General features: G+C 46.9%; 1 protein-coding gene and 1 long non-coding RNA gene across 2 annotated transcripts; one reads left to right on the top strand and one right to left on the bottom strand.

Moving 5' to 3' along the window:
* Nucleotides 1-1534: 1534 nt before the first annotated feature.
* On the bottom strand, nt 1535-3764 carry LOC149443181 (E3 ubiquitin/ISG15 ligase TRIM25-like). The gene has a single exon (XM_089655790.1). It carries the CDS (start codon nt 3738-3740, stop codon nt 1980-1982), a length of 1761 nt encoding a protein of 586 aa, XP_089511916.1. The 5' UTR covers nt 3741-3764; the 3' UTR covers nt 1535-1979.
* Nucleotides 3765-15506: 11742 nt separating this feature from the next.
* LOC149443182 (uncharacterized) lies at nt 15507-16078 on the top strand. The gene is made up of 2 exons (XR_016306691.1): nt 15507-15690; nt 15806-16078. It is a non-coding gene; the product is annotated as an uncharacterized LOC149443182 (long non-coding RNA).
* Nucleotides 16079-27517: the final 11439 nt, after the last annotated feature.

The following is a 27517-nucleotide window of genomic DNA, read 5'->3' on the forward strand; positions in this document are numbered from 1 at the left end:
TTTCTGCTAACGCTTTCATAAGCAACGCAAAAATGAAGGGGGACAGTGGGCAACCCTGGCCTCGTTCCATTCGTAATGGGAAAGCTCTTTGAGAAAAGGCCCTCTGTAAAAACAAAAGCGGAAGGTTGGGTATATACGAGGAAATAGCATCATGTATTGCTCCAGTAAGGCCAAATTCATGTAACACTTGTGACAAATACCCCCAATGGACCCGGCCAAAGGCTTTCTCCGCGTCTAGTGCAGTGTTTCTCAACTCCAGTCCTCATGGACCCCCAACAGGTCATGTTTTCAGGATTTCCATTATTTTGCACAGGTGATTTGATCAGTTTCACTGCCTTAGTAATTACCACAGCTGTTTCATCTGAGGGAAATCCTGAAAACATGACCTGTTGGGGGTCCATGAGGACTGGAGTTGAGAAACATTGGTCTAGTGTAAGGAATAGAGAGGGTTCACCCGATATCTCAACCCAGTGCATACGGTTTAACACGTGCCTGGCTGCATCAGGGGCTGGGCGTCCCGGGGTGACACCCACCACGTCTGGCTTAATAAGGACAGGCAGAAGGAGAACTAGTCTATTGGCCATTAATTAATTAAGTCCACATTGAGCGAAGAAATGGGTCTGAAATTTTGAGGAGAAACCGTCTCTTTCCCTGGTTTAGGAAGCGTCACTATGGTGGCAGCCAACATTTCAGGTGGGAAGGAGGCAGAGGACATGGCTGCATTATAAACCCTCTCTAGGTGGGGAGATAGTAAGTTAGAGAACAACTTATAATATTCAGAGGAGTATCCGTCTGGTCCAGGCGATGTATTATGTGGGAGGGCCTTCATGACATCTAGTATTTCCTTTGTGGTGAACGGTTGATTTAATGCAATGACAGTTATATTTGACAGTTATAAATGACAGCTATTTTTTGTCTTAAAGTTTTTTTGACAGTTGAAAAATGACCGTTTTATCTTTATAGTGGAAAGAAATGACAGACTTTTTTGTCAGTGGCAATAAAATGACAGCTGAAAAATGACAGTTATTTTTGACCGTTGAAAAATGACAGTTAATTTTTTTACAGTGGAAAAAATGACAATTGAAAAATTTTGTGTTTTTTGACCGCTGAAAAATGACTGTCATTTTTTAAATGACAAAAAAAAAATACATTTTTCAACTGTCAAAAATAATTGTCATTTGTTACCACTTTAAAAAATAACTGTCATTTTTCAACTGACAAAAAAATGGTATTTTTAAACTGTTAAAACCCCCTCATTTTTAAAAAATCTTTTTTTTTTACCACTGTCATAAATCAACTGTCATTTTTCAACTTAATAAAAATGAATGTCATTTTTAAACTGCAAATAAACCCTGTCATCTCTTAATTGTCATAAAAACCCTCATTTTTCAACTGTCATTTGTTGCCACTATCAAAAATTAACTATTTTTTTTTACACTGTCAAAATAATTTATGAAAATTTATTTTTTTCAACTGTTAAAAATAACTAATTTTTCAATTGAAAAAATAACTGCATTTTTTAACTGTCATTTTTTCCATTGTCAAAAATTAACTTTTTTTTATGTCACTGTTAACAGAAAAATAAATGTCGTTTTTAAACTGTCAAAAAAACCCTAATTTTTCAACTGCTAAAAAACCTTCTCATTTTCAACTGTCATTTTATTGTCACTGTCAAAAACAACTGTCATTTTTAAACTGCCAAAATACTCATTTTTCAAATGTCATTTTACTGTCACTGTCAACAAAAACAGTAACAAGCATGCAGCCAGTGAAGGCGGAACACTCGGACCTCCTGCATGCTTGTTCCTGGTCAGTGACACACTAGGGAGTGAAGTGAGGTTTAGGATGAAGATGACGGCCCCGGAACCTGCAGCTTTCTCCACAAATCACTCCTGTTTCCTGCCCTTCCTCCTATTGGCTGAGTATTGCACCAATCACCAATCAGATCATCCCCCTTGTGATGTCTCTGGGTGTATCTCTCACTTCTGGCTCCTCCCACATATCTTTATACAACCATCCCATACATATACCCCAGCATGGAGGGGCTGAGTGAAGGTGGTGGTGAAGGTGTGGAGGTGTCGGATCGGGTCACACAGATCATAGAAGGAGATCCGCCCGGCCTCATAATCCAGATCTATCCTGACTCTGGTACTGGAGACACCGCCGGGTAATTGGGTCCTATTACTGTCATGTATCACTGAGTACTGATCACTCCACAATAACCCCTCCAACTCCTCCAACCACCACCTCTCCACCCTCTGCCTCTCCAACCCCCAGGACTTCTTATTATATCCAATCACTGACTGACCTCCTCTCCTGTCTATATTGGGGTAACACATCCCGACTCTCCAGTTCTCTGCCCCCCTGACATCCACGTCCCAGTAATGTCTCCCGGAGGAGAAGCTCTGACTGCTCATCACCTGATAATCCTGGAACCTCTCTGGTGTTTCTGGCCGATTCTGATGTGATGATGAGGATGCAGTTTTCTTGTCATCTGATATATGTAGATGATCACCAGCTGTCCTCACATCCAGTAATATGTCTGTAACCCCCGACACCCCCCATGTTTGCTGTACAGCCCCAATATTTGGTCCTCCAGTGGGGGAGGGTTGGGGGTCTGGCCTGGATGGTGGACCATTGATGGGACCTTTGCCCTTTGTAGTAGAATGTGGAGAGACATGTGTGCCTGTACATTTCTGTACATTGACCCCAGACATGATATCAGATAAACCCGTGTGTAATGTGTGTGAGATCCCCCCCACATCCCCATCCCCTCCATCATGGAGGAGGTTCTCATGTCTCTCTCTGTCCTCATCATCTCCATCCTCAGTATCACACAAGTCACCTGTGTTTGATTCCTGTAGGACAGTCAATGGATCCGTCATTTTACACAGCTCCTCAATGTCCCTCATCTTCCTGGACAGCTCCTCCTTCTTTATTTCCAGATCCTGAATATAATCCAACATGGGACTGGAGACCCGCTCTGCCCACCCGGAGATGTCCCTCAGGACTCTCTTCTCCAGGTCTTCCAGACGTCTCCTGAGGTCTCTGAGCAGGGCAGTGACTCTCTTGGTTTCATCATCTGCTTTTCCTTGTACTTTCCTCCTGCGTTCCTGCAGACTCTGGACTCTTTTCTCTGTCTCCTCTCTCTCTGTCATCAGTTTCTGCAGAACATTCCTCAGTTTCTTCTTCTTCATCTCAGAGGCCTCCTCCAGAGTCTCCACCTGGTGTCCCCGATGTTCTCCGACCAAACTGCAGGACACACAGATACAGGTGGAGTCCTCGGTGCAGTAATACTCCAGGATCTTCTTATGGATGGAGCATTTCCTGTCCTTCAGGGAAGTGGTGGGGTCACATAGGACGTGTTCTGGTGACTTGCTGTGGACTCTCAGGTGGTTGTCACACAGAGAAGCTTCACACATCAGACAGGATTTCACAGCCAGTACAGGAGTGTGAATACAGTAAGTACAGAAGACCCCGGACTCCTCCTGCTCTGGATGGGTAGACTGGAAGTTCTCCACTATGTTACGTAGTGTTATGTTCCTCCTCAGTGCAGGACGTTCCTGGAACTCTTCTCTGCATTCAGGACAGGAATAACCTCCAGACCCCTCCTGTGTATCCAACACACGGCCAATACAGTCCCGGCAGAAGTTGTGTCCACATCTCAGGGTTACAGGATCTGTATAAATGTTCAGACAGACGGAACATTCCAGCTCCTTCCTCAGATCAGAAGACGCCATCGCTGAGAGCGGAAGAGAGAAACGAAAGTGAAAGTAACCAGTGTGACCCGTTGTGTACGATCCTACAGGGAGGGGCTGAGACTCGTAGACATAGGAATCCTTACACAGAGGAGCACATACAGCACATGGGAGGATTCCTGACATTAATCTCCCTATCTGAGGAAAATAAAGAATATTTAATAGTCTGTGGAAACATTGTGTCAGGAATATTTATTCTTTTAAATGATCATTTGAACATTTGAACACTAAGTTACCCAGAGAAAATGGGTTTATCTGAAGAAATACAAGAGATCTGAAGATTAGCGTGTAAGGGGGCTTCTGATTGGCTGATTATTGGTATTAAAGGTGCAAGTAGAACCCCCACTTCTTCTAGGATAGAACAACCCACCTGATGGCAGCCCTTTACCTCGGCCATATTGTGCCCATCTCCTTGTCATAGGCTTTCCCATAACCCCCCTGGCCATTAGCTTTTATATTAAATATAAACAATGTCCTCACAGAAGAGATAGTTTCTGAATTTTATTGGTGTTCTTCGGAAGACGGCGTCATCCCATCACATGGAGATACTACCAGCTAGTCTTCACCATCCGAATCAATGGTTATGTTATCAAACACATTCAAATAGTTTCAATATAGTTTTTGAATCCACCCAGACCAACGAATATACAAAACGACGGCCGAAGATACAAAACGAATTCCAAAAACAAACCTGTTCAACATAAGGAGAATAACCAGACAAATGCGTCTGAAATGAACATTTCCTGTGTGCTCATGTCTAATGCCCGGTGTGGGCAACCCGCTGATTATGAGCTGGGCTTGCCGACCCACCAGAGCATCAGAGTACATTGAACAGTGCCAGCAGCAGAGGAAGCAGGCAGCAGCAGAGGAAGCAGGCAAGAGCAGAGGAAGCAGGCAGCAGCAGAGGAAGCAGGCAGCAGCAGATGAAGCAGGCAGCAGCAGTATAGGAAGCGGGCAGCAGCAGAGGAAGCAGGCAGCAGCTGAGGAAGCAGGCAGCAGCAGAGGAAGCGGGCAACAGCAGAGGAAGCAGGCAGTAGCAGAGGAAGCAGGCAACAGCAGAAGAAGCAGGCAACAGCAGAGGAAGCAGGCAACAGCAGAGGAAGCAGGCAGTAGCAGAGGAAGCAGGCAACAGCAGAAGAAGCAGGCAACAGCAGAGGAAGCAGGCAACAGCAGAGGAAGCAGGCAACAGCAGAGGAAGCAGGCAACAGCAGTAGAGGAAGCGGGCATAAGCAGAGGAAGCAGGCAGCAGCAGTAGAGGAAGCGGGCAAAAGCAGAGGAAGCAGGCAACAGCAGAGGAAGCAGGCAGCAGCAGTAGAGGAAGCGGGCAGCAGCAGAGGAAGCAGGCAGCAGCTGAGGAAGCAGGCAGCAGCAGAGGAAGCGGGCAACAGCAGAGGAAGCAGGCAGTAGCAGAGGAAGCAGGCAACAGCAGAAGAAGCAGGCAACAGCAGAGGAAGCAGGCAACAGCAGAGGAAGCAGGCAACAGCAGAGGAAGCAGGTAACAGCAGTAGAGGAAGCAGGCAACAGCAGTAGAGGAAGCGGGCATAAGCAGAGGAAGCAGGCAGCAGCAGTAGAGGAAGCGGGCAAAAGCAGAGGAAGCAGGCAACAGCAGAGGAAGCAGGCAGCAGCAGTAGAGGAAGCAGGCAGCAGCAGTAGAGGAAGCGGGCAGCAGCAGAGGAAGCAGGCAACAGCAGAGGAAGCAGGCAGTAGCAGAGGAAGCAGGAAGCAGGCAGCAGTAGAGGAATCAGGCAACAGCAGAGGAAGCAGGCAACATCAGAGGAAGCGGGCAGTAGCAGAGGAAGCAGGAAGCAGGCAGCAGCAGAGGAAGCAGGCAACAGCAGAGGAAGAAGGCAACAGCAGAGGAAGAAGGCAGCAGCAGAGGAAGCAGGCAACAGCAGAGGAAGCAGGCAACAGAAGAGGAAGCAGGCAGCAGCAGAGGAAGCAGGCAACAGCAGAGGAAGAAGGCAGCAGCAGAGGAAGCAGCAGAGGAAGCAGGCAGCAGCAGAGGAAGCAGGCAGTAGTAGAGGAAGCAGGCAACATCAGAGGAAGCAGGCAGCAGCAGAGGAAGCAGGCAGCAGTAGAGGAAGCAGGCAACATCAGAGGAAGCAGGCAACATCAGAGAAAGAAGGCAGCAGCAGAGGAAGCAGGCAGCAGCAGAGGAAGCAGGCAGCAACAGATGAAGCAGGCAACAGCAGAGGAAGCAGGCAACATCAGAGGAAGCAGGCAGCAGCAGAGGAAGCAGGCAACATCAGAGGAAGCAGGCAACAGCAGAGGAATCAGGCAGCAGTAGAGGAAGCAGGCAACAGCAGAGGAAGCAGGCAGCAGCAGAGGAAGCAGGCAGCAACAGATGAAGCAGGCAACAGCAGAGGAAGCAGGCAACATCAGAGGAAGCAGGAAGCAGCAGAGGAAGCAGGCAACATCAGAGGAAGCAGGCAACAGCAGAGGAATCAGGCAGCAGTAGAGGAAGCAGGCAACAGCAGAGGAAGCAGGAAGCAGCAGAGGAAGCAGGCAACAGCAGAGGAAGCAGGCAACAGCAGAGGAATCAGGCAGCAGCAGAGGAAGCAGGCAGCAAAGAAATATTAACCAAACAATTCCCCTTTTCTTGGGAACATTACAGTATCCCATACTTAGGAATTAAACTTACTACCACAACAGATCAACTTTACGCCTCAAACCATAAAATATTACTGGAATCCATCCCTCAAGAACTTAGTAATCTTCGTACATCAACCCTCTCAAAATTGGGAAGAGTGGCGACTCTGAAGATGAACATACTGCCCAAGACCCTTTATATATGCCGCACACTCCCCATTCCCATCCCTGACACCTTTTTTAGCAAATTACAGGCTATATTTACTAAATTTCTCTGGAATGCGAAAAAACCTAGATGTACTACAAATCTATTACTACGCCCTGAATCTAAAGGAGGAGCAGGGCTCCCACACTTAAAATCTTGTTCAAACATTTTTATTAACAAAAGAGAAAACTTTAACAACACAATCAAGGAGACATTGTATATATACATAGGACATTGAAGAAAAATGAATGAGGATCACATTACAGATGTCTATACAATGCAAGCAAAAGCAAGAACATAAGAGTCGGCAATAGATGACATTGTGGTCCCAGCCAATCCAAGTAACATCTCTTAAGTGCATTTAAGAAGTAGGGGGAAGTTTGGAGGGGGATCAAATGGGGGAGGAAGGGAGGGTATGGGACAAAAAAAACAATAGCGATGACTTCCATAAACAATCAGCTAGTTTACAGCAGACTCCATGAGTTGCCCACGGAGGACTATTGACAGAATTCTGGGTGCACAATATAGAAATCAAGGGAGAAGGAGTGATTCATCAAAGTTAGGCGGGAGGAAGCGCTCTACCCAGGGACTCCATATGTGCAAAAATTTAGGGATCATGTCAAGAATTGTGGCTTCCACCTTTGCATGTATCATGGCTTGTGTTATTCTGGATTTGACGGCAGCAACACTAAGAGTGGGGGATTTCCAGGATTTCGCTATAACCTGCTTAGCCGCTGTTGTAACTTGCATAAGGAGCTTAACCACTTGCCGCCCAGCCACTGTAGATATACGGTGGCAGGGCGGCACTCACAGGCAAAAGCACGTTTTAAAACGCGGTTCTGCAAAACAGGTAGGGGGCGCACGCGAGGCGCGTGCACGCCCTACCTGTCCCGCGGGTGTCATCAGCGGGTCCCAGCCGCCGGGTCACGGCCAGTGATTACCGGCTTTTTGGCCGGGATGAGCTGTGATTACTGACAGATAACACGGCTGCATTGTTTACACACAGCCTTGTTATCTGTCAGTTGCTCAGCTCATGACAAGCTGCAGAGGGTTTCTCTGCCTGGATCAGCTCTCCCCCCCCTCCAGCACACACCCCCTCCCCCTAGTTAAACACTCCCCTCACACAGTGAACACTAAAAATGTTAACCCCTTCCTCCCCATTGCCATTAGTACAGTTTCAGTGTTTTTTTTTTTCACTGATCACTGTATTGGTGTCACTGGGGATGTCAGTGACCCCAAGTCAGTTCCCCCCCAGTGTCAAAATGTCCGCCACAGTCCCGCAGTCCCGCCATAAGTCGCTGATCGCCGCAATATGTCGCTGATCGCCACCATTATTAGTATAAATAAAATTAAAAATCCCAGTATCTTTCCCGCCATTTGTAAACGCTATAACTTTCATGTAAACCAATTAATTTACACGTATTGGGATTTTTTTTTAGCAGAAACACGTCGCAGAATGCATTTTGGATGAAATTTGTGCCAAAATTTGATTTTTTAATTTTTTTTACTGGACATGTTTTATAGCAAAAAGTCCAAAATATTGTTTTTTTGTCTCAAAATTGTCAGCCTTTTTTTTTATAGCGCAAAAAATTAAAAACGCACAGGCGATCAAATACCACTGAAAGAAAGCTCAATTTGTGGAAAAAAAAGGATGTAAATTTAATTTGGGTGCAGTGTTGCATGACCGCGCAATTGTCAGTTAAAGTAACGCAGCGCCATAACACAAACCTCTTCTGTAACCGCTTCCTTACCACCCTACAGCAGAAATACTGCTACAGGGCGGCATGGGTACGCAAAATCACATATATATATATATGTAATTCGCGCTCCCGTGGTTTTCACACCCCTCCCAGATAGCGTCATATTGCCCGACAGTACACCAGTCATCACATTTAACCCCTTGATTGCCAGGAGCACGCCCATGTACAATAAACCTCCATTGCTAGTATAGTGTCTGAACGGGTCAATATCTTTGATCAGGTCAGCACTATACCAGCGTTCACATTAGTATAGCGTTCGCAAAAACGCAGCGTTAGCGGGATCAGCCCCGGCACCTTCCAACACCTGCGTTAAGCCCCTACGCTTACCCCCCCTTCTCCCCCAGGAAGTGCAGTGTCAGTAGGTCACTGTCACCTGATACATTGCACACAAAACCGCAGTGTTGGCAGAATCAGGCCTGATCTCTGTTAGCACTTGTCGGTAAATTTTGATGACTCTCATATGCAGCAGAGTGCCAGTACTAGTGCCGCGCTACCTTTTGGTGAACTGGCGAGTACCAGCGGTCTAGTACATCCTGGTCTTTCACAAACCTCCTTGATTTTTGGAGCTGTTTTTCACGGAATATCTGTATGCGTTGATTGTGGATCAAAGCAGTCTATATGCACAACAATTTATCGCCGCCAACCCAAATTCAAACCTTGCCAGACCATTCGCATGGAAACTCATTACGGTTTTCAAATTTAAATTTTTTTTGGGCCTAACCCTCAACATGGGCATTACTAAAAGAAATGAATTGCGGTTGTATTGGTCCACAGACCCGATTCATCATATGCCGTGTTCTCTGCTGCCATGGCCAGGACTAGATATGAGAGTATAATGTGTTTTATGCATTTCAGCGACAATACACTCTGTCATCCTCGGGGTAACCCTGAATTTCAGCAACAATACACTCTGCCATCCTCGGGGTGACCCTGAATTTCAGCGACAATACACTCTGTCATCCTCGGGTGACCCTGAATTTCAGTGACAATACACTCTGTCATCCTCGGGGGGACCCTGATTTTGATCGGCTCCACAAAATTCAGCCCCTCGCAAATCACCTTACCCTAAAGTTTGCAGATGTCTATACTCCCCACCAAAACATCTGCGTTGATGAGTCCCTTATTATTTTTTCTGGCCGCCTTGCATTCAAACAATTTCTCCCCTGCAAGCGTGCCAGATATGGGGTCAAGATGTAGAAGACCTGTGAGAGGACAACAGGCTATACTTATAAGTTTCAGATTTACGAGGGAAAAGATAGTCACGTGGAGCCCCCGGATGCCCAGACTACATTGGGAGCAGTGGCATGATAGTTTGGGACTTGGTGTCATCATTTCTCCATATGGGGTACCACTTATACGTGGACAATTTTTATTCAAGCGTGCCACTATTTAGACATTTGTACAATCCTGCAACTGGCGCATGTGGCACCGTGCGACCTAATGTGTGCCCACCATTAGAAGTGGGTGGATGCAGGGCGGTATATTCTAATGGTGGGCATACCACACACTTTTTCTGGCAGAGATTTCTTCTCATTTTTTCATTCAGTCCACAGGCTGCGTACAAAAACAAAAGAATATATCATATATACCCAACAAGGACCAGCAACGTACTGGTACATCACTGGATTTGAATGGTTATACCAGGATGATGCCTACATCTGCAGGCATCATCCTGGTGTAGTTTTTTTCAGCCGGTGATCGGCTTTCATGTAAAAGCAATCCTAGTAGATAATTAGCTGCAGGATTGCTTTTACCAGCAGCGGGAGATTATGTCCACCCCTCCCCCACTGCCTTCTACGGCCTTCTCGGGCAGACCCGTGCCATCGGGGGAACCTGAGAATGCAGCCGGTGTTTCTGCCAGCTGACCATAGAGCTCATTGGAGACCAGAATGGTGCCAATCATCTCTATAGCCTAAGAAATCGGAAGCTACGAGCATTTCATCACTTCAGTTTCGCAGGATATAAGCAGCACCATTTGTAAACTGGGAAAGCATCTGATCAGCGATGTTGGTGAGATGAGATAATGTAAGGGCAGAGGAGAGATCCAGAGTCTGATAGACCCCAGATTTCTCAGAATAGAATCTATGACAAGGCCCATTGAGGTTATCGGGGATATTTGCATTCCCTGTTATAGCATTAAAAGTGATAAAAAAAACAAAAAAATGAAAGGTACAATGTAAAAATAATAAAAAAAAAAATCAAAATAACTAAAAAAAAAAAAAAAAAAATTGCCCCTCCCATGTGCGCACACCTGTGTGTACAAGCCTTGACCCTGTGCCAGTATGGAAACAGCGGTTGCACCATGTATGTGAGGTATTGCCGTGAACGTCAGATGAAGGGCAGTAATTCTAACACTAGACCTCTGTAAATCTAACGTGGTGGCTTTTAAAAGCTTTTAAAGCGCTGCCTATGGATATTAAAATGGTTTGCAGTTTGTCGCCATTGCACGGGGCATGCGCAGTTTTAAAGCATGTCATGTTTGGTATCTATTTACTCGGCATACCATTATCTTTTATATTTTACCAGTCAATTGGCCAATATATTGTGTTTTTGTGCATTAAAAGTAAAAAAAAGTGTATTTTCTTTTAAAAAATTGCTTTTGAAAAATCGCTGCGCGAGTACTATGTGCCATAAAAAATTGCAGCTCCCACCATTTTATTCATTTTATTGGGGCTTTAAATTAATTTCCTAGCAAAAAATACTGATTGTTTTCATGTGAACGAAAAGTGTCAGACAAGGCTTGGTCTTCAGGTGGTTAGAAGAGTGAGTGATGTGTGGCATAAACGTCTAATGCTGGGCATAAAACACCCCCACACCCCAAAATGACCCCTTTTTGGAAAGTAGTCACCCCAAACTATTTGCTGAGAGGAATGTTGAATCAATAGAAGAATTCATTTTTTTATAAGTTTTTGGAAAATGACAAAAATAAATATATATATATTTTTTTTACACAAAATTGTCACTTAAATGATACATTTCTCGCACAAGCCATGGGTATTATTATTATTATTACATGGAGTTTATAAAGCGCCAAAGGGTTTGCTCAGCGCTGTACAATAGGGGGGACAATACATGGCACAATACAACAATAACAAACAACGTACGAGGGGTAAGAGGGCCCTACTCTTTCGAGCTTACAATCTAGGAGGGAGGGGGTAATGGTACAGTAGGAAGTGGCTGAGGGGAATGAGGGGTGGGAGGAATGAGGGAGGATGGCCGTTAGGTGAGGGTGGGGTAGGCTTCCCTGAAGAGATGGGTTTTGAGGGAGCGCCTGAATGTGAATAGGGAAGGCGACAGTCTGATGGATTGGGGCAGTGAGTTCCAGAGGATGGGGGAGGACCTGGAGAAGTCCTGCAGTCGTGCATGGGAGGAGGAGACCAGGGAGCAGGATAGAAGGAGGCCCTGTGAGGAGCGAAGGGTACGGGTAGGGTGGTACTTGGTGATCAGGTTGGTGAGGTAGTCAGGGGCAGTGTTATGAACGGCTTTGTAGGTCAGGGTTAGGAGTTTAAATTTGATGCGTTGGGCAATCGGGAGCCAGTGGAGGGAGAGGCAGAGGGGGATGGAGCCAGTGGAGGGAGAGGCAGAGGGGGGTGGAGCCAGTGGAGGGAGAGGCAGAGGGGGGTGGCAGAGGTGGAGCGGGTGGTGAGGTGGATGAGTCTGGCAGCTGAGTTCAGGATGGTCTGGAGCGGGGAGAGCCTGCACTTGGGTAGGCCAGTGAGGAGGGAGTTGCAGTAGTCAAGGCGTGAGATGATGAGGGAGTGTACTAGAAGTTTGGTGGTGTCTGGGGTGAGGAAGGAGCGTATCTTGGCAATGTTGCGAAGATGGAGCCTGCATGTGTTTGTGAGTGATTTGACATGCGATTGGAGGGAGAGGTTCGCGTCAAGAATGACGCCAAGGACTTTGGCTTGCGGGGCGGGAGTGATAGTGGAGTTGTTGGTGATGATGGATCGGATGGGGGGGGGGTGTTGGCAGGGGGAAAGATGAGGAGCTCGGTTTTGGAGAGGTTGAGCTTGAGATATATATGGGTATATGTGGAATTACTCCCCAAAATACATTCTTCTACTTCTCCCGAGTACGGGGGTACCACATGTGAGACGTTTTGGCAGTCTAGCCAAGTACAGGACCCCAAAATCCAATAAGCACCTTCAGGCTTTTAAAGGGCTTTATTACCTCATTACACTTCCTGACTACCTATCACAGTTTAGGAGGCCCTGAAATGCCAGGATAGCACCCCCCCCCCCCCCAAATGACCCCTTTTTGGAAAGTAGACGCCCCAAGGAATTTGATAAAAAGCACAGTAAGTATTTTGCAGATCTCATTTGTTGCCACAAGTTTTTGGAAAATGAAGAAAAAAAACAAAAACATATTTTTTCTATTTTTTTTATATTTCAAAACCTTGTGAGAAAAAAATGAGATCTGCAAAATACTCTCCATGCCTCTTTTTACATTTCTTGGGGTGTCTACTTTCCAGAAAGGGGTCATTTGGGGGGGGGGTGCTATCCTGGCATTTCAGGGCCTTCGAAACTGTGATAGGTAGTGAGGAAGTGTAATGAGGAAGTTACGCACCTTCAGGCTTTCAAAGTGGTCATTGGATTTCAGGCTCTTGTATGTGGCTAGGCTCCCAAAATGTCTCACATATGTGGTATCCCCATACTCAGGAGAAGTAGCAGAATGTATTTTGGGGTGTAATTCCACATATACCCATGGCTTGTGCGAGAAATAAATCATTTAAATGACAACGTTGTGTAAAAAAAAAAAGTTTTTGTCATTTTCCAGAAACTTGTGGAAAAAAAATAAATCTTCCATGGACTCAATATGCCTCTCAGCAGATAGCTTAGGGTGTCTAATTTCCGAAAAGGGGTCATTTGGGGATGTTTGTACTGTCCTGGTATTTGGGGGTGTTTGCAGTGTCCTGGTATCTTAGCCCCCTAGAAATGTGATGGGCAGTCAGAAAGTAAAAGCTGTGTACACCCCATGATCTCTCCCATAGTTTGTATCTCTATAACTGTCACACAAAGCAATCAATATACACTAATTGGGATTTTTTTAACCAAAAACATGGAGCAGAATACATTTTGGCCTAAATTTATGACAAAATTTTAGTTTTTTTAGATATTTTTTATGACCAAAATGAGAAAATAGTTTTTTTCAAAAAAATTTTTTTTCTTCAAAAAGTTTTCTGGTTATAGCGCCAAAAATAAAAAGCACACAGGTGATCAAATACCACTGAAAGAAAGCTCTATTTGTGTGAAAAAAAGGATGTAAATTTCGTTTAGGTGCAGCATTGCATGACCGCGCAATTATCAGTTGAATTAGTGCAGCGCCGAGAAGCAAAAAGAGGCGTGGTCATTAAGGGGGGTAAATCCTCTGGAGGTCAAGTGGTTAAGGAATGGCCAGACCTGCAGTCAGTGCCTTGGTGTATGTTTCCCATGAGCCCCTGTACCTGCATCCTGTCTGCTTCCTGCCTGATCCTGACTCTGTTTTGATCCTGACTCTGAACGAACTCCACCTGTGCTGAGCTCGGCTAGTCCTGACCACTCTCCCGCTCACTCCTGGTACCTTGTTTGCCTGTTTGCTACCGACCCGGCCTGCCTGACTACGTTGATTTGTATATATGGTTATCTGTTGGGTGTGGGTTGTTTGCACTGTGTTATGTTTACCTTGCACTGCGTTTGTGTTTTTTAGTCTTAATAAATTGTCTTATTTACTCTGCGTTTCCCTGCGTCAGTCACACACCTCTGGTCATACCTGGAGCCCTGACATTACACCAAGGCCATTCCTGACCAGAAGTGGCTGCACAGGGAAGCCATCTTGGCTTTTTGTTGGGAAGGATGGATCTTGATGAGGTTATATACTTGTCTCTGCTAGTGTTAGATGACAGAGATTATGCCTATGATACTCTGCAGGAGTATCCCCGGGATGAACTGCTAGAATGCATAAGGATCGCTCAATGCCTAGTAGATCAGGGCACAGAGCTCTCTGAGGTGCAACCATTGATTCAGGCTTGTGTAGAGTTGGCTTCATCTGGTACCCCTGAAAGCAGGAATGACTTTCTTCCACCATTCAGTGTGGATCAAATAGAATCACTGGTATGGTTGTCGGAGGATGATCTGGAGTGCTTCTGGGAGCGTTATTCAGCATGTTCACCATATGTGCTAGTGGAGTGTATAAACGCAGTGCAGTCTTTGGTCAGACAGGCTTTGTTTAAGCTGAGTTTTGTTCAACCCATACTGCAGTCCTGGTCAGACTTGTTACCCCCAGCCTCAGTCAGCTTACAACAAACCAGTCCTGCTTCTCATCATTCCTCCGCTCAAAGCTCTACTCCTGCACTCCCGACAGCACCCCCAGTGACAGCCCAATATACCCTCCATTCCCCACAGCACCCCCAGTGACAGTGAATTGGTATGCAATTAGAGCACCATATAAGGCGAAGTACTGAAGTCCCCTCCCAGTTCTGACGAAGTCTGCGGTGATTGGCGGACGAAACGCGTCAACGTATTGACGTCACTACGCTCGGCGTCTTCACTGGGTGCGGCGCCCACAAGGCGGGAAGGAACGGCGGTGTCACAGCTCCCTGCTAGGAAGGCCCTTGACCCTCTGAAAACTACCATAAGGCTACTATTGCAGCGGTTTGCAAACGGCAATCTTTCAGGGAAATTTATCTTCCACCGGTGGCAAGTTAATTCAGCTTACAGCTGTTGAGATCTATAGAGCACTTATGGTGTTAAAAGGGCATGTTATATGGGCCTAATTTACCCTATATATTCGGGGAATTTTTTATAAATCCTCTTTTGAGGACGATCTACATATATATATATATATGCTATCCTATCTAGGCGTTGTGCTGTGACTTAGCCATATCCTCATGAAACCGCAATAACCTTCTCATTTTGAGTAATTTTTGGAAACCCTCTTGGGTATAAAAATTCAGACCTGTATAGCCTGCTATATGCTATATACATAGTATATGGAACAATAACCTTCTCATTTTGAGTAATTTTTGGAAACCCTTTATTGGGTATTAAAATCCAGGCCTGCATAGCCTGTTATATGCTATATACACAGTTTATGTGTTTGGAATCTATATACTGTGACTACCTGGCTCCCCACCCCCACATGCATCTTGGAAAAGCATCAAGGACCTGATCCTATTTCAAGTCGACAGAAGTCTTCTTGATCTTCATTTATGGTAATATACCCACTCTATGTGTGTCTTGTTTTCAGGGTGATCTGATGCCCATGATTTTCATATGTATCACTATTTTTCTATATATATCCTCAGAATCATTTGGTACTGTGGACTTTGTTTCACTTGGGGTGGCTATCCAGGAAGTCCCTACATTTGAGAAGCTGGCCTGCTAATCTCACTATTGAGAAGGTAATAGTAGTATCCATTGACTACTGTAGAGGGAGGCCTGATGAACTTTGGATGTGTTTTGGTTTCTTGGTTTTCATACTTCTCTATATATATACTATGTATTTCTGTGTTCCAGCTTTTTCATACCAGGAGATACCTGACATATATTGGGAACACATTTGCTGAATACATGGTTCACTTGAATACAAGACGAAAACCCATGGAAACCCAGGATAACTACATCACCATTATATAACTCTGCCTTATGGTACTCTATTTGCTAAGATGACCCGAAACTGAAGACGCCTAGTGCTTTTTAACATGATTTTATATTTTTTTCATATGTACACCATGCTCATGTTTAACCTCCTTATGATCTATGTGATCAAATAAAGTATTGTTTGGAATATTTTTGTATTCATATTACTCCGCGTGGATCACCTAGTAACCTTCTTTTTCCAGGTAGGGGTGTTCTTGTCACACTACCATTTTGCTTAGTACAGCCCAATATACCCTCCATTCCCCACAGCACCCCCAGTGACAGCCCAATATACCCTCCATTCCCCACAGCACCCCCAGTGACAGCCCAATATACCTTACTATCAACCACATGTCAGTCCTCTGCTCCCACTCGTTGCACCTATCCTGCCTTTAACCCTGTAAAAGAAGTCCTCTGTAGCAACTGTTCCCTCCTCTGTTCCATCCTCCAGCTCTTCTCTGTCTCCAGCTACTCCCTCCATTTACAGACCGGCATTTACTTGCAGTGCCCCAGTAACTAAACCCAAGAAGAAGCGAAAATTCTTTCCAACCAGTACCAGTACCTGCCGTCTGAGAACCCGCCGTCCGTTGTTCAGCCTGGTGCCCTGATGCCTGATGACCCGGTGTACGCTACCCATCCTGATGATCCTATCCAGCTTGATGACCTGGTGCCCGCTACCCAGCCTGATGGCCCGATCCAGCCTGATGACCCAGTGTTTGTGATCCAGCCTGATGACCCGATCCAGCCAGATGACTCGGTGCCCGCTGTCCTGCCAGATGACTCGGTGCCCGCTGTCGAGCTTAGTGACTCGGTGCCCGCGGTCGTGCCAGATGACTCGGTGCCCCCTGTCGAGCGTGGTGACTCGGTGCCCGCTGTCCTGCCAGATGACTCAGTGCCCACTGTCCTGCCAGATGACTCGGTGCCCGCTGTCGAGCTTGGTGACCCGTTGCTGCGGTTCTGCTAGATGGCTCGGTGCCCGCTGTTGAGCTTGGTGACTCAGTGCCAGTTGTCGAGCTTGGTGACTCGGTGCCCATTGCCGAGCTTGGTGACTTGGTGCCCGCTGTCGTGCCAGGTGACTCGGTGCATGCGGTCGAGCTTGGTGACTCGGTGCCCGCTGTCGAGCTTGGTGACCCGTTGCTGCGGTTCTGCTAGATGGCTCGGTGCCCGCTGTTGAGCTTGGTGACTCAGTGCCAGTTGTCGAGCTTGGTGACTCGGTGCCCATTGCCGAGCTTGGTGACTTGGTGCCCGCTGTCGTGCCAGATGACTCGGTGCATGCGGTCGAGCTTGGTGACTCGGTGCCCGCGGTCGAGCTTGGTGACTCGGTGCCGGCGGTCATGCCAGATGACTTGGTTCCCGCGGTCGTGTCAGATGACTCGGTGCCCGCGGTCGCGCTTGGTGACTTGGTGCCCGTGGTCGAGCTTGGTGACTCGGTGCCCACGGTTGAGCTTGGTGACTCGGTGCCCACGGTCGTGCCAGATGACTCGGTGCCCGCGGTCGTGCCAGATGACTCGGTGCCCGCGGTCGTGCCAGGTGACTCGGTGCCTGCTGTCGCGCTTGGTGACTCGGTGCCCGTGGTCGCGCTTGGTGACTCGGTGCCTGCGGTTGCGCCAGATGACTCGGTGACCGCTGTAGTGCCGGATGGCCCGGTGCCCGCTGCCTCGCCTGATAGCCCGGTGCCTGCTGCCCAGCCCGATGTGCCTCTGCCCGCTGATTTGTATATATAGTTATCTGTTGGGTTGTTTGCACTGTGTTATGTTTACCTCGCACTGCGTTTGTGTTGTTTAGTCTTAATAAATTGTCTTTTTTACACTATACCTGAAGCCTGCGTTTCCCTGTGTCAGTCCACACCCCTCTGGTCATACCTGGAGCCCTGACATTGACGCTTCAGGGGGTACTAAATATTCATGTTTTCTGTGTCTGCCATCTCCAGGATTATTCTGTAAACAAATGAGACATCTGTGCAGAGTTTGTTGGACCAAATCATGTAGGAACCATACACAAAAATATTTGCGCATCTCCTGCTCCACCAAATGTCTACCTTTGTGTCCCACTCCATGAAAATTTTGAATAAACAACACAGCGGCAGCTTGTGGTAACCCCACAATCCCCTCTTTTGACATAAGACCATTTTTGTCTTGTGTCAATCCTCTACTGGCCCAAAATTCAACTTCACTTTCAGAAGCCTGGTCCTGTAATGTACTCAAAAGTTCACTTGACAGTAGGGACGGGGTAGACAGCATCACCATAGTTAAATCTGCTTGATTATGCAATTGCCCTGCAGCTTTTGCAGCTGCATCTGCCATAGCATTTCCCTCTGCAATTGGGTCTTTGGCATTAGTATGGGCCTTGATGACTGCTATCCTTCTCAGAAATTGGAGTGCAGCAACAAGTCCTGAATCAGTGAATGATGGGATATTAACTTGCCATCCGCGGTAGTAAAACCGCGGTGTTGCCAGATTCAGACAAAATCATGTACCACCCCAAAAACATATTTTGAATCAGTATAGATATTGACATCTTGCCCTTGATATAACATACAGGTGAAACTCGAAAAATGAGAATATGGTGCAAAAATTGATTTATTTCAGTGCAGCAACTTAAAAGGTGAAACTAATATATGAGACTCATTCCATGCAAAGCAAGATAGTTCCAGCCGTGATTTGTCATCATTGTGATGATTATGGCTTACAGCTCATGAAAACCCCAAATCCACAATCTCAGAAAATGAGAATATTGTGAAAGGGTGGAATAATCTTGGCTCAAAGTGTCCCACTCTAATCAGCTCATTCAGCCATAACACCTGCAAAGGGTTCCTGAGCCTTTAAATGGTCTCTCAGTCTGGTTCAGTAGGAATCACAATCATGGGAAAGACTGCTGACCTGACACCATCACTGACACCCTCCATAAGGAGGGAAAGCCTCAAAAGGGAATTGCAGAAGAAGTTGGATGTTCCCAAAGTGCTGTATCAAAGCACATTAATAGAAAGTTATGTGGAAGGGAAAAGTGTGGAAGAAAAAGGTGCACAAGCAGCAGGGATGACCGCAGCCTGGAGAGGATTGTCAGGAAAAGGCCATTCAAAAGTGTTGGGGACTTTCACAAGGAGTGGACTGAGGCTGGAGTCAGTGCATCAAGAGCCACCACACACAGACGGATCCTGGACATGGGCTTCAAATGTCGTATTCCTCTTGTCAAGCCGCTCCTGAACAACAAACAACGTCAGAAGTGTCTTACCTGGGCTAAAGAAAAACAGGCCTGGTCTGGTGCTCAGTGGTCCAAAGTCCTCTCTTCTGATGAGAGCAACTTTTGCATCTCATTTGGAAACCAAGGACCCCGAGTATGGAGGAAGAATGGAGAGGCCCAAGGACCCCAAGTATGGAGGAAGAATGGAGAGGCCCAAGGACTCCAAGTATGAAGGAAGAATGGAGAGGCCCAAGGACCCCGAGTATGGAGGAAGAATGGAGAGGCACAAGGACCCCGAGTATGGAGGAAGAATGGAGAGGCCCAAGGACCCCGAGTATGGAGGAAGAATGGAGAGGCACAAGGACCTGGAGTATGGAGGAAGAATGGAGAGGCACAAGGACCCGGAGAATGGAGGAAGAATGGAGAGGCACAAGGACCCCGAGTATGGAGGAAGAATGGAGAGGCCCAAGGACCCAGAGTATGGAGGAAGAATGGGAGGCCCAAGGACCCCGAGTATGGAGGAAGAATGGAGAGGCCCAAGGGCCCCGAGTATGGAGGAAGAATGGAGAGGCCCAAGGACCCCGAGTATGGAGGAAGAATGGAGAGGCCCAAGGACCCCGAGTATGGAGGAAGAATGGAGAGGCACACACTGCAAGATGCTTGAAGTCCAGTGTGAAGTTTCCACAGTCTGTGTTGATTTGGGGAGCCATGTCATCTGCTGGTGTTGGTCCTCTGTGCTTCATTAAGTCCAGGGTCACCGCAGCCGTCTACCAGGAGATTTTGGAGCACTTCATGCTTCCTTCCACAGGCCAGCTTTATGGGGACGCTGAGTTCATTTTCCAGCAGGACTTGGCACCTCCCACACTGCCAAAAGCACCAAAACCTGGTTCAATGACCGTGGGATTACTGTGCTTGATTGGCCAGCAAACTCGCCTGACCTGAACCCCATAGAGAATCTATGGGGCATTGCCAAGAGAAAGATGAGAGACATGAGACCGAACAATGCAGAAGAGCTGAAGGCCGCTATTGAAGCATCCTGGTCTTCCATAACACCTCAGCAGTGCCACAGGCTGATAGCTTCCATGCCACGCCGCATTGAGGCAGTAATTGCTGCAAAAGGTAAGTTGCTGAACTGAAATAAATGAACTTTTGCACCATATTCTCATTTTTCGAGTTTCACCTGTACATGCTCTTGTGAGAGCCACAAGTTCAGTGGCTTGTGCACTGGGGTATGGGATGGATCCAGTCTCAATGACATTTGGTGGTTCCACAACAGCATATCCTGTGAGATACGTGGTATCATTAGGGCGGGTGCATGATCCATCCACAAAAAGATTAGGATCCCCAGAAATTGGGGTTTCCTGCATGTCTGGCCTTGGGGAAGTGTCTGCTTGAAAAACATCTACACAATTATGCTCCTCACAGTAAGGATGATCGGGCTTGTAGAGATTAAGAAGAGAGGATAACAGCAATGATGGTCCTGATGTGGAAGGGTTGTATTTCACTGAGAGATTATTGTGGATGTTAACACCACCTCACACCCTGCCAAACGTTGTGCTGACATGTGTTGAGTGTTAATGTTTTTTTTTAGGACATGTAGAACATGATGGGATGTGTGTAGAATCAAAGATGTCCCAAAACTATGGTAGATGCCATTTCTACTGCTAAGGCGCACACAGACAAAGCTTGGAGACACCCCAGCATGCCCTGGACTGGGATGGGCATTATTTTTGATAAATATGCTACCGGCCTCATGGCACCTCCATGTTCCTGAGCTAGTACTGCCGCCATGGTTTTACACGCAGATTGACAATACAAAGGAAAACATTTAGTATATCCCTAATGCAGGAGACGAAACAAGTGCTGATTTCAAATACTCAAATGCCTGCACCAATGATGGCGTCCAATTGACACAGTCTGGCTGATCCTTCAGTGTCACCTCACGTAATACATTGTCATAATAGGAACAATCAGGAATCCACTGTCTGCAATCATTTACCATGCCCAGGAAGTTGTTGACATATTGCTGCCACTCTTTTTGGGCTCAGCCCCCTCTGACCCTCAGACAATACAAATCCTAAGTATTCTACTTGTGGTACTACAACCTGGATCTTTTTCTTGGAAACCTTTTGTCCCTGATGAGCCAGAAACTGTAACAATGACAATGAACCAGCCTTAGACGTCTCCACATTTACAGAACTAAGGAGTAAGTCATCCATGTACAGGATGAGTACTGAACCATGAGGGGGTTCCCAGTCATTAAGCATGGATCTACTGGCCACGGTATATGCTACATAGCCTTGCAGACGATGAGTCCAGGTTAGCCTCTCTTCCAAAAAAAGAAACCCAAATAATACCTGCGTCTCCTTGTCAACTGAGACACTAAAAAATGCATTTGATAGATCAATTACTGTAAAATGTGTGGCGTTGGCTGGTATGGCATTCACCAGGGTTGGTATGTCTGGGACTACAGGTGCAATTGGAATAACCACATCATTAATTGCCCTGAGATCCTGTACCAATCCTGTACCAATCCTGTACCAATCTCACCATTGGGGTTTTTACCGGATTTATGGGAGAATTGTAGGGGGATACTATTGGTTTCAATATTCCCTGCCTTTTAAAATCCTCCACAATAGGTTTGATTCCGTCTATTTTGTCTTTGGACAATGGGTATTGTTTATGATAAACAGGATTTTTCGTTTTAAGGGTGGCTTTGTATGGTGTGCAATCAATGAATCCAGCATCTGTGGAATGTTTAGCCCATAGGAAGTGAAATCAAATCATGATCTATAGCTGGGCAAAGTAAGAAAGGTGTGTCCAATTGCATGCCTTCTTCTGTGATAGACATCACAGCTTTAAGACCTGCTAACAAATCTCGGCCCAACAGGGATCCTGGGCAACGTGGGAGCACATGAAATCTATGATACCAGATCTGTCCATCCTTTGTCCGTACTGGGAGGGGAGTGGATGTAATGCAAGTGGGGGTTTCCTTTCCCTCTATTCCTATTGATCTGGTGTTACTCAAGAAAATATCCAGGGGGGTCCCATACTTCTTATGCCAACCATCATACAGCTGTCTAATCACTAAACTAACATGGGGCAAGGCTCCATTCATCCATGATTGGAGAAAAACAGATCCACTTTCCCCATCACTTACATCCAACCTCTGGTTGTTGAGAGCACCCGCTGGCCAGCCCTGGTACTGCAGTCCACAAGGCAGATGAGTCCCACCACTATTGGCAAGTCCATTCCTGACAGTCAGTAATATTTTGCCTACATGCTACAATTGGAGCAAATGATTTCCTCTGCTTGTAAAGCCTTACCAATTTCGGTTTAACTTCCTCCCACGCTGCATCCCTCTGCTCCCTAGATCACAGGGGATATTTATCTACACCCTGCTTTGTGGAGCACGCCCTAAATCCCAACTCAACATTATCCTCATTGTTAAATATTGGACACTTATCCCGTTCAAATTCATCTCTAATATCTCCCAATACCTTCTCTACAATTAACTTGCAATCTTCCATCGTATAATTTCTTCCTACACACATTCTTTTTAACCAGGATACTGCTCCCCCTGGAGACTTCCTGGGATTGGGGCATTCTTGTACTATAGCATTTAACTCCTTCGCATCTAATGCCTTTAAAATCAGCTCATCCCCCAACGGTCAGAAATGGGTAAGCTGAGCTCACTTTCTCTTCCTCTTCTATGGGCTCCAATCCTCTTCTCTTCCTTTGGCTCATCACTCGGCCTCATAATCCTATCACTTACCTCCACCACTTTCTTCTCCTTTCTCTCAACTTTCTTTTTCTTTTCGTCCTCTTCCTCTGTTTCACTTTTATCATCTGAACTTTCTGGCTCTCTTTCATTTGCTCTGTGCTGTCTTCTATCTCGGACTGCTGAAATGATGATGTCTTCATCATCCTCTGTATTATCAGTGTGGGGAAGTGCTGGATATAACGGGGCTATCTGTGATGAAGTGCTGGATATAACGGGGCTATCTGTGGGGAAGTGCTGGATATAACGGGGCTATCTGTGGGGAAGTTCTGGATATAACGGGGCTATCTGTGAGGAAGTGCTGGATATAACGGGGCTATCTGCGGAGAAGTGCTGGATATAACGGGGCTATCTGTGGTGCAGTGCTGGATATAACGGGGCTATCTGTGGTGCAGTGCTGGATATAACGGGGCTATCTGCGGGGAAGTGCTGGATATAACGGGGCTATCTGCGGGGAAGTGCTGGATATAACGGGGCGATCTGCGGGGAAGTGCTGGATATAACGGGGCGATCTGTGGGGAAGTGCTGGATATAACGGGGCTATCTGTGGGAAAGTGCTGGATATAACGGAGCTATCTGCGGGGAAGTGCTGGATATAACGGAGCTATCTGCGGGGAAGTGCTGGATATAACGGGACTATCTGTAGGGAAGTGCTGGATATAACGGGGCTATCTGCGGGGAAGTGCTGGATATAACGGGACTATCTGTAGGGAAGTGCTGGATATAACGGAGCTATCTGCGGGGAAGTGCTGGATATAACGGGACTATCTGTAGGGAAGTGCTGGATATAACGGGGCTATCTGTGATGAAGTGCTGGATATAACGGGGCTATCTGTGGGGAAGTGCTGGATATAACGGGGCTATCTGTGGGGAAGTTCTGGATATAACGGGGCTATCTGTGAGGAAGTGCTGGATATAACGGGGCTATCTGCGGAGAAGTGCTGGATATAACGGGGCTATCTGTGGTGCAGTGCTGGATATAACTGGGCTATCTGTGGTGCAGTGCTGGATATAACGGGGCTATCTGCGGGGAAGTGCTGGATATAACGGGGCGATCTGCGGGGAAGTGCTGGATATAACGGGGCGATCTGTGGGGAAGTGCTGGATATAACGGGGCTATCTGTGGGAAAGTGCTGGATATAACGGAGCTATCTGCGGGGAAGTGCTGGATATAACGGAGCTATCTGCGGGGAAGTGCTGGATATAACGGGACTATCTGTAGGGAAGTGCTGGATATAACGGGGCTATCTGCGGGGAAGTGCTGGATATAACGGGGCTATCTGCGGGGAAGTGCTGGATATAACGGAGCTATCTGTGGGGAAGTGCTGGATATAACGGGGCTATCTTCGGGGAAGTGCTGGATATAACGGGGCTATCTTCGGGGAAGTGCTGGATATAACGGGGCTATCTGTGGGGAAGTGCTGGATATAACGGGGCTATCTGTGGTGCAGTGCTGGATATAACGGGGCTATCTGTGGGGAAGTGCTGGATATAACGGGGCTATCTGTGGGGAAGTGCTGGATATAACGGGGCTATCTGTGGGGAAGTGCTGGATATAATGGGGCTATCTGTGGTGCAGTGCTGGATATAACGGGGCTATCTGTGGGGAAATGCTGGATATAACGGGGCTATCTGTGGGGAAGTGCTGGATATAACGGGGCTATCTGTGGTGCAGTGCTGGATATGACGGGGCTATCTGTGGGGAAGTGCTGGATATAACGGGGCTATCTGTGGGGAAGTTCTGGATATAACGGGGCTATCTGTGGGGAAGTGCTGGATATAACGGGGCTATCTGAGGGGAAGTGCTGGATATAACGGGGCTATCTGTGGGGAAGTGCTGGATATAACGGGGCTATCTGTGGTGCAGTGCTGGATATAACGGGGCTATCTGTGGTGCAGTGCTGGATATAACGGGGCTATCTGTGGGGAAGTGCTGGATATAACGGGGCTATCTGTGGGGAAGTGTTGGATATAACGGGGCTATCTGTGGGGAAGTTGGTGTGACTGAAGTAACCTCTCTATGTTTGTAGGGTGGTGGTGGCACAGGAATATTTGCTGCAGTTAAGGTTCTATATCCTGGCACATATGTCAACCAATTCTTACCTCCCTCAAACATACAGTATAATCCTTGTCCCAAGCTGGGTCTTCCTTTCCCCAAACATTGGCCTCTGGCTGTTCATGCAGGCACATACCCCTTACCATATCCATACACATTGTGTCATTCCTCCTTCCCGGGGAAAACTCGCTCCTCCCAATCCTTCTGACCACCTTACTAAATTATCCACCCGTGGATTAACATAATAGTAATCAAAAAAAACCTCTAATAACAAATTCTTTACAAGTCTCATTTATGGGAACAACTGCATTTTCCTTTCTGCTTTTTGTCTCTATTTTTCTTCATCAATTTAATCAACTTTAATGCTTTTAGCGGCGGCACATGGCGAGGTATTTCCTCCTTACCTAAGGAATTCCCCATAACAACAACAATAACAGCAGCCTACAACAGACTACAACGCCCGGACTACAACGCCCGGACTACAACGCCCCGACTACAAGGCCCGGACTACAACGCCCGGACTACAACGCCCGGACTACAACGCCCGGACTACAACGCCCGGACTACAACGCCCGGACTACAACGCCCGGACTACAACGCCCGGACTACAACGCCCGGACTACAACGCCCGGACTACAACGCCCGGACTACGGCGACTGTCTTACCGAGAGTTACTTCCTCAATAACTTGCCAACACAGTTATTTTCCTAATAAACAGATTTTTTCATTTAGGGTGTATAAAGATGGCAGACTAGAAAGCAAACATATTATAAAACAAGATGGAGGTGATTGTATCAACCTTTCACCCACCCCCAATATTTCCATGTGTAATCCTATCCTCATCCCTATCCCCAATATTTCCATGTGTAATCTGATCCTCATCCCCACCCCCAATACTTCCATGTGTAATCTGATCCTCATCCCCATCCCCAATATTTCCATGTGTAATCCGATCCTCATCCTCATCCCCAATATTTCCATGTGTAATCTGATCCTCATCCCCATCCCCAATATTTCCATGTGTAATCTGATCCTCATCCCTATCCCCAATATTTCCATGTGTAATCTGATCCTCATCCCCACCCCCAATATTTCCATGTATAATCTGATCCTCATCCCCACCCCCAATATTTCCATGTGTAATCTGATCCTCATCCCCACCCCCAATATTTCCATGTGTAATCTGATCCTCATCCCCACCCCCAATATTTCCATCTGTAATCCGATCCTCATCCCTATCCCCAATATTTCCATGTGTAATCTGATCCTCATCCCCACCCCCAATATTTCCATGTGTAATCTGATCCTCATCCCCACCCCCAATATTTCCATGTGTAATCCGATCCTCATCCCCACCCCCAATATTTCCATATGTAATCCGATCCTCATCCCCACCCCCAATATTTCCATGTATAATCTGATCCTCATCCCCACCCCCAATATTTCCATGTGTAATCTGATCCTCATCCCCACCCCCAATATTTCCATGTGTAATCTGATCCTCATCCCCACCCCCAATATTTCCATGTGTAATCCGATCCTCATCCCCACCCCAATATTTCCATGTGTAATCTGATCCTCATCCCCACCCCCAATATTTCCATCTGTAATCCGATCCTCATCCCCACCCCCAATATTTCCATCTGTAATCCGATCCTCATCCCTATCCCCAATATTTCCATGTGTAATCTGATCCTCATCCCCACCCCCAATATTTCCATCTGTAATCCGATCCTCATCCCTATCCCCAATATTTCCATGTGTAAAACAGGAAACTCTGCTAAATACCCACCTCCACCATTTCTGACATTTGAATTGCCCCCACCTCCACTGCAATGTCCCCTTTCCCTGCCGCTTCACCCCCGCTGCACTGATTTCCCCTCAGCACTGATCTCCCTTGCAAACCCCTTATGGCTGCCCTGCAGCTGCCAGTTTCCCTCCTCCACCATCTCACCAGCTTTGGGTGCTGCAGGGCAGCCACAGAGAGATCTACTTGTCCAAATAGATCCCCCCACTGCTCTGAACAATGTCTCCACCCCACTGATGGCGGGGCACCCCCTCCCTGCAGCAGCTGGATGGCTTTCCTTGTTCCCCCATCAGTTGCAGCTTCTGCTGGGGTGGGTGATCGCTGTCAGGATGGAAAATCGGAGGCTGCTAAACATGTGTTTACCATCCCCCTTCCTTTCCTGAATGAATACAGCATCTAAATCTCCCTTTCCTCTGAAGCCTGATCTGTATTTGGATTGCTCTTCAGAGGTTACTGACAGGCAGTGAGGAAGCGATGTGACGCCCCCCCCCCTCACCACCTGTTTTATCCCCATTTTACCGACCAATGAACCGACTCCTACACCCGCACAGATGTCTGATCTGTCCTTGCACCTGCTGAGTCCTGATTCACATGAATGGGACTGTCTGCATAGAGGCACAGATCACCGTCCATCCCCATGCAGGTAATCCCAGCCCCCCCCCCATGGGCGCATGCTTCTCCCCCCCATGTGACCGAGGCCTTGGTGGGAATTTAGCAGGAATTCTGTAAGTTACGTTGTGTCTATGTGCGCCAATAAGGATTTTA

The sequence above is a fragment of the Staurois parvus genome, unplaced genomic scaffold, assembly GCF_062004578.1.
Source record: "Staurois parvus isolate SC_StPar_1 unplaced genomic scaffold, SC_StPar_1.0 ptg000873l, whole genome shotgun sequence".
NCBI lineage: Eukaryota > Metazoa > Chordata > Amphibia > Anura > Ranidae > Staurois > Staurois parvus.